Source organism: Prunus persica, chromosome G7 (assembly GCF_000346465.2).
Source record: "Prunus persica cultivar Lovell chromosome G7, Prunus_persica_NCBIv2, whole genome shotgun sequence".
NCBI classification, from domain to species: domain Eukaryota; kingdom Viridiplantae; phylum Streptophyta; class Magnoliopsida; order Rosales; family Rosaceae; genus Prunus; species Prunus persica.
In genome coordinates, this window is record NC_034015.1 from 10,133,895 (window position 1) to 10,141,850 (window position 7,956).

Here is a 7,956-nt window from a genome sequence, read left to right on the forward strand (position 1 = left end):
AAACATTCCAGATTCTTGCCTTAGCTGTATAAAATTCTAACAAATAAAGTGCAGGTGGAGGAGAACGACAACGTTTTGGTGTTGAGCGGGGAGCGAAGGAGGGAGAAAGAGATCGAGGAGAGTGGGGTTAAATACGTGAGGATGGAGAGGAGGATTGGGTGGGGGTTCTGGGTTCATGGGGGTTGGTGGTGGTCATGGGAATGGAGGGGGAAGAAATTGGTGGGGTAGAGAGAGTTTTTTTTATAAATAAGTATTTTAATTAATTTAATATTAATGAAAAGACAAATATGCCCTTATTTTTAATAAAAAAATTGATTGAAATGACCAAAAAGACGATATCTCAAAATGAAAACATAATTAAAATATCACCATAATAATTTAGCAATGGAAAATGAAAAGTAAAGTTTGGTCTGAAAATAAGTTTTTTCATTTCTTTTCTTTTAAAATTGTTAAAAATGCATTGATAATTAACCGGAACAATGAAGAAGAGAAATTGTAATAAAAATTGGGAAACCGGAAGTTGTGGGTCCAGAATAGATTTGAATATTTTCTAATTAAAAGAACGTGAAAATAAGTTTTTAATTATTTTTTATTTTAAAATTGTTAAAAATGCATTGATAATTAGCCGCAAAAGGACAATTGTAAATAAGAACGGAGAAATCATTGTGCCTACTGAACGTGGAATAATTTGTCTTTGGCGCACCCACCCTCAAGTTGTCTTTATAATATTCGTACCTACTGAACGTGGGACAGAGCATTCTTAAAAAGACAAAATATCGGAGACTCAAACTTGGGACAGTGCATTCATACCTTGGGAAGCCACAACAGTCATCTTCATCCTCCGAATTCTCTTGTATTGTAATTTGTATACACCCTCTCAACAAAACCATGGCTGAAGTTGCATTTCCTTTGGCAACCAAACTCATTGAAAAGCTCGGGTCTATTGCTTCTGAGCAGATCTGCTTGGCATGGGGCGTTAAAGCCGATCTGAAAAAGCTTCAGCGCACAATGTCCACCATCAAAGATGTCCTCTTGGATGCCGAACAGAAGCAAGCTCATAACCAGCAGATACGCAGTTGGCTACGACAGCTTAAAGACGTATTTCTTGATGCCGAGGACTTGTTGGATGAGTTTGAGTGCGAAGCTTTGCGGAGGGAAGTGGTGGAAACATTTCATGGCACAACTGGAAAGGTACGCCGTTTCTTCTCTCGTTCTAATCCAATCGCATTCCGTTTCAGAGTAGGCAATGAAATCAAGGAGATTAGAGAGAGATTAGATGAGCTCAAGTCCAATAAGGCTATATTTGATTCTCTCACCATTCTTCCTCATGGATATGGAGGTGAGGATCATGAAAGACCTTTCGTTCCTGCTTCAAAGGTTATTGGTAGAGAGTCTGAGAAGGAAGAAATTGTGAATCTGTTGATGCAACAAGGTGATGATGATCAAAGTGGGAATTCTAATAATAAAGTCTCTGTCATTCCGATAGTGGGGATTGGAGGTTTAGGGAAGACCACACTTGCCAAGTGGGTGTACGATGATAAAAGGGTCGTTGGGCATTTCGAATTGAGGATGTGGGCATCTGTTCCGGTGGACTTTGAACTTACTAAATTGACAAGACTGATTCTTGGTTCTGCATTAAATACAGAGATCAGTGATAAATTGACTCTGGATCAGTTGCAAGGAAAGCTACGTGAAGCTTTGAAGGATAAGACATTTCTGCTTGTCTTGGATGATGTTTGGAAAGATGATGCTTTGAAGTGGAGTCAGTTGAGAGATCTAGTGATAGAGGGAGCCAAGTCAGGAAGTAAGATTTTAGTGACGACAAGAAGTACCACAGTCGCTGAGATCATGGGTACCATTCCAGAAAACATTAATTTAGAATTTCTTTCTTTTGAGGAGTGCTTGTCATTGTTTGTAGAATGTGCTTTTAAAGAGGGACATGAGAAAGAATATCCTAACCTCTTTAAAATGGGGGAAGAAATTGTTAGAAAGTGCGGAGGGGTTCCATTGGCAGTGAAAACTTTAGGGAGTCAACTATACTCAAAGACTGATCAAAGGGAATGGAAACTGGTTAGAGATTCTGATATATGGAAATTGAAACAAGAAGATAGTCACATTTTACCTGCTTTGAGACTGAGTTATACCAGATTGCCTCCTCATTTGAGACAATGTCTTGCTTACTGTTTCCATCTTCGAAAGGATAGGATTGAGTTTAATAGTTCTGATTTGATCAGCTATTGGATGGCACATGGAATCCTTGATCAATCTCGTGTTCATGGGAATATGGAGTTGGAAGACATCGGAGAGCTATATTTTAAGGATTTATGGGCGAGATCCTTCTTTCAAAACGTAATTGATCTTGATATTTACTACCGATTTGATATGCATGATCTTATCCATGATCTTGTACAATCAGTTGCACAAGGTGAGTGTTTTACAGTGAAGTCTGCAAACACCGAAGACAAATCTGAAAATGTTAGACATTTGACAGTTTTGGAAGCTGGCCAAAATGTTTCAACAACCTTGCAAAAGTTGAACAAAGTGCGGACTATAACAGCAGTGGAAACAAAGATCGATGAATCCTTCATGTGCACTTGCTTTTCAAGATTCAAGTATTTGCGAGTGGTTGAGTTACTTACATGTTCATTACAAGTGTTGCCAAGTTCCATTGGTTCCCTGAAACATTTGAGATATCTGGACTTGAGTTATAATGAAGCAATAACGAAACTCCCTAATGCAATTTGCAGACTGCAGAGCTTGCAGTCTCTATATCTTATTGGATGTGTGAATCTTGAAGAGTTGCCCAGAGATATAAGCAAATTGATCAGCATCATAACACTTGAATTAACCACAAAACAAACAAGTTTTCCAAAGAATGGGGTGGGATCCTTGAAATCACTTCGATTTCTTACTATTTCTAGGTGTAGTAATTTAACCTCTTTGCCACATGAAACGAGCTATCTTGCTTCCTTACGGACTCTAATGCTATACAAATGTGAAAAACTGGATTTGTGGAACGTAAATTATCCCGGAACTCCACTGAGGCTTCAAGAATTGGATATTGAAAATTTACCGCGGATGGTGGCATTGCCTGAATGGTTTCAAGGAGCAGCTAACACCCTTCAATTCTTGTATATTGGCATGTGTGAGAATTTGGAAGCATTACCTGAGTGGTTGGCAAGTTTCACATCACTCAAAAAGTTGGTCATTGATTCATGTCAGAAATTGTTGTCTCTGCCAGAGGGGATGTGTTCTCTTACCTCCTTAAGAGAACTTGTGATTGATGATTGTCCTGAATTGGAGAGGAGATGCCAGCGCAACATTGGAGAAGATTGGCCCAAGATTTCTCATGTGCCACATGTTTCCTTTTCCTACCTTTGATTTCTCGATATATAATACATGCGAACAAGGTGGATCCTCTCGTGTGTTTGTTCTATACTAATTCCTAGTTTCTTTTTTCAGCTGTCTCAGTATTTTTTTTCTTTGTTTGTTTGTTTGTTTTCTTGTGTCTTGTACTGGGTTGTGTTTTATTTAGTTTGGATTGTGTCATGCTTGATCTATTTTATTTTATTTTATTCAAGTTGTGGAGTGGACAACCAAAAATAAAACAATCGTCTTTGTAAATATTAATAATAGTCGTCCTCCACAACACATTACACATGCGTGGTGATGGTGTGGTGTTGTGCTCTTGCTAATTCCAGTATTGTATTGTGATATTTCATCCATAACATCATCTCCATCTAATACATGATAATCTTTATTTATTTATTTATTATTGTGAGGAGTCTCCTCAGCTGCATCAAAAGTTTTGGTGGCATTATTATGGCTTTACATTCGAATATATAACTCAACATCACGAAAGTAGGAATTAATTGAAGGTAAATTACAATCAGCTTGCCACTGATTAGCAGATCCTTTTTTCTTTTTTTTCACTGAATTAAGAAAATCTGCAAAGTTCTTACTTTCTTACAACCAGCACTACGGTAGAGGAACGATGCAAGCCACGGATGTTGTGAGCCAAATCCTCATACTAAAATTTTCATTTTTGCATATATTTTGTTTTCACCATTCTTTCTCATTCATCCTTTTTACATCACCACACATACATTGCACTCAAGTCCCAAAATTAACATATGAGACCTCTTGACTTGGATCTGGCCGGTTGAATCTTATGTTTCCCCGTTGACACAGTCCGAATCTCGGTACTTCCAGTTGACCAAAAATTTATCATAACTACTCACCAAAAATTTGTTCGAATCTATCATATTTTGCCTCACGAACTAGTTGGACAATAGTCCAAGGCTAAACTCACCCAGCAAAATGAAGATTAATAAATATAAGAAGTAATCCGTATGAAGGAGCAGTTGACCCATAACCCAAACCTTTTATAACAAAATTCCACGTAACCCAATCCTCAGAATTGTTCAAGCCCTACGTTTTGGGCCACAATAAAGCGTACTAGACTGTTTGGGTTGCCCAAGAGCTAGGATGTGTACAAACGCCATGTTAATTGTTGTTAACTTTGAGTAGGAGCAGACGTTGTCTTAAGTACTTCTTCCTGCTTGTCTTCTGTAGGTCCTTTCCTTACTGAAGGTTCTCACCTTCTTCCCTACTGAAAACTCTACACTCCTCTCTAAGTTGATCCTCCCAAAAAGAGCATCAACATGTACTATTATAGGTACTAATCTTTGACAATTTCTATTTGTTTCAGTATTTGCTAGGGTTGGTTTTGGTTGATGGTCACTGAGCTGGAATTATGCTATGGTGCCTGTTCTGCTTGACTAAGGCTTTCTGTAAATTTGTTGAGGTTTTAATATTTGTGAAAAACCTGAACTTTGCTTGACTTGGTTTTGTGCTGAACCAAATTTGTAACGAGAGAAGTCTCGCTTTGTAAAACTGTTTCTCTGAATTGAGCTAAAATTAGATGTTTGAATTCTAGCTGATACCAGAGATTTGAATTCTAGCTGATTTGTTTCTTGTGGATCAAAGAGCTTTTTGGTTGCTTTAGTGTCTGAAGGTTTCTTGAGATCAATTGATCTTTTTGAGTTTTTCAGTTGTGACTTTGAGAGTTTTTGTCTTGATTGGTTTTTTGGCTGTCCTTTGATCTGTTCACCTCTTCTCACATTTATAGAAAATGCTGCGGTGGGTCTTTTAATCTTTAATAATGAGCGGCAGATCTTTCCAAATTCTTTTTCTCTTTTCAATGCCATAAAATAGGGAAGTTATTATTTTGGTAGATTAGAACCATCAACAATCAGATTTCATGGAGGTCTTTTCCTTGCTTTTCTGAAAGAAAACCAACTCTTTTTATTCCTTGTAAAAAAACACAATCTGCCATGATAGTCAGTTTGCTTTTCCTGGTGAACAACTCCCCTGCTCCCTCTTATCTCTTGAAAATGTAGCTTATCTCTTGGAAATGTAATCTGCTCTGGTGCAGAGTTTTTCTGCAGACTTGATCTTCTTTTCCTGGATACAGAGTGGAGAAGTTCTTCTGTAAGACTTGTCTTCATTAACTCCCTCTCACTTCTTCTGTGATAGTTGAAAATTTTGACTTTTCTAAAACTAGAAAGTCACGTGGGGGTTCTTTTTGATAAGAAAGATCTGCTGACTTCCCTTTTCGGGACAGAGATCAAGTGGTGAGAATTTCTCAAAAGCTGGGCCCTTTGAACCAAAGTTGGGTTTATCAGATTTGTTTTCTAAAATAAAGGAAATTGGTTTTTAGAACTTGGTAATACTTTGAAAACTGTCCAGAAAATTGTATGGGCGTTTATTAGCACTTTGGGTTTCCAATTTTAATAGATACAAAACCTAACTTTTTTTTTTTTTTTTTCTGTGGGTTTTTCAAAAAAAGGGGGCTGGTGTTCAAAAGTTTGGCCCAAACAGGTATAAACATAAAACTACATTTGTCGACTCCCCAGTTCTTTTACTAGTTTTTTTTTTTTCTCTTAATGTATAATTAAAAGAGTGTTTTTTAGCTTTGTTTTCTAGTTTTGTTTAACATCATTCGACTCTAAGGAGTCTGATTATTTCTGTCTGTATTTCGTAAGGAGGATAATATTGCTTATCCTTCTTTTTATCCATACAATGTTTCTAATTATTAAAAAAAAGGTGTGTTTCATATGAACTTTCAAAGCACTTATCCACTTCAAATAAGACACTTCTAGAGTGTTTCTTTTCTAGTAAGGTTGAGCTACAATGACTTCTCCTAAAATACCCCTAAATGAATGGAATTGTACTTAACAGAAAGCCACCCTCAAATCTGTTGGTAATCCATGCTTCTTTTCTAGCATCCAGCACATTTTTCTTACAGTAGTTTTTTGGGTCAGGTCTACCAATTTATCTTTTCTCTTGTTACACCAAAGATCTTGCTTGTTCAAAAGACTTGTTCTCTGATCTGTTTTTGATTTTTCGTGGTATGTCCCAAATGATTTTAACGGTCTGAAGTAGGATTTGATTACTTATTTGTGTACTCAAATTTCATTGCTTTTTTTTGTCTGATTGTTGGAAACGAACTTGGAGGTATTTATTAACTACGTTTATCTACAACTTATAGGATATGAAGATGCTGAGGAACTCAACAATGTTGAGGAAGATGAGAGAGATGAAATTGGGGTTGATAATGGTGAAGAAGCATTAGATACATATGATGGGCTTGATTAATTTCTCTCCAACCGGTTATCTATTGGATCACTTTTTTTCTCTATTTTTGGTTTCATGACATTTATTTTTACAGTAAATTATGAGGCCTGCCTCCTTTTGTTGACTTATATCATGTTTACTTGTTCATAGGCTGAGGATGGTGAAATTTCTCTACAGTCACATTCATGTATCCTTATACCATAACAATCCAGTGTATATTTTTTATTTGTGCGTGATTTGAATCAAAAAGTGAATTTTTTTTGGGACTTCTTTACCCATCCTTCGCGGCAATGCAGTGAATCAGCAATGGCTGTTAGTTGAACGTAGAATAATTAAGCATTCTTGTGATTTGTTGTTTTTGTTTTTGGCAATGATATTCCCTTATTTTACTAAAAGTACAGCAAAATAAACTTACTTAGTCTTGTGAGAAGAGAGAATTTTGTGACCAATTAATGCTTTCCATTGAAGGATTGTTCTAAGCTCTGCAAATTCTTGTGGATTTCCTATATGTTTCTTAGATCTTAACATGGAGAATACCTCAAGAACCCATTTACAGGAGCTTTTTGGTAGTTTTATCCTCAAGCAAGGGGTGATAGAATACAAGATGCAGATACGAGTGATGAAGAATACCAGATTTATGAGCAAGATAGTGATGACAAATTCTCTGGTGAAAATGATTGCTAACATCTCTATGGTTCGTTCTAACTTCTGTCCTTCTTCTCTCTCTCTCTCTCTCTCTCTCTCTCTCTCTCTCTCTCTCTTCCATGTTGAAACTGCAGGTTGTGCAATATGGACATCATTTCACATGCACAAACAAGTTTTATGCTTTACTTTTCGTGGCAGTAAATTGCTCATGGAAACTAGTCAAGAGGCCTTGCCTGCTATAACATGAAAGCTACACTAAGTACCAATCATGGGAGTTTGACCATCAATATAGGCCACAGCTTTAGGAGGTTCATCTTCTAAACGGGACAATGTAAACCAATGAGTTACAACTTGACAACAATGACTATGGCATGGTTCCAATAGATACAACGACGGAGAATATGTACTTGCTTGATGAGCCTATGCAAGACTTCAGTTTCTTGTTCGACGATATCCTCGAAGGTGTTCCTTTTGAATATGCAAAACCACTCAACTCTGAACCTGCAACTCAGAGCACAGAAACAGGCGGGAAAAGCACTACTACTCCAACTGGTTATCATTAGATTTGTGTTCTTAAGATAATGATTGCTTTTTGCTTAGATTTGCTGGGACAAATTTTTCTAATTAAAATTTTCTAATAGCCAATTTCACTATTTTGGACTAAAAGTATTG

At 36.9% G+C, this 7,956-nt stretch overlaps 1 protein-coding gene across 1 annotated transcript; it reads left to right on the plus strand.

Moving 5' to 3' along the window:
* LOC18771854 (putative disease resistance protein RGA1) lies at positions 769 to 3,521 on the plus strand. The gene has a single exon (XM_007202930.2). The coding sequence runs from the start codon at positions 889 to 891 to the stop codon at positions 3,379 to 3,381; it is 2,493 nt and encodes an 830-aa protein (XP_007202992.1). The 5' UTR covers positions 769 to 888; the 3' UTR covers positions 3,382 to 3,521.

What these genes read in the sequence shown, in the direction of transcription:
- LOC18771854 (XM_007202930.2), top strand. Translation starts at nt 889, where the DNA reads ATGGCTGAAGTTGCATTTCCTTTGGCAACCAAACTCATTGAAAAGCTC.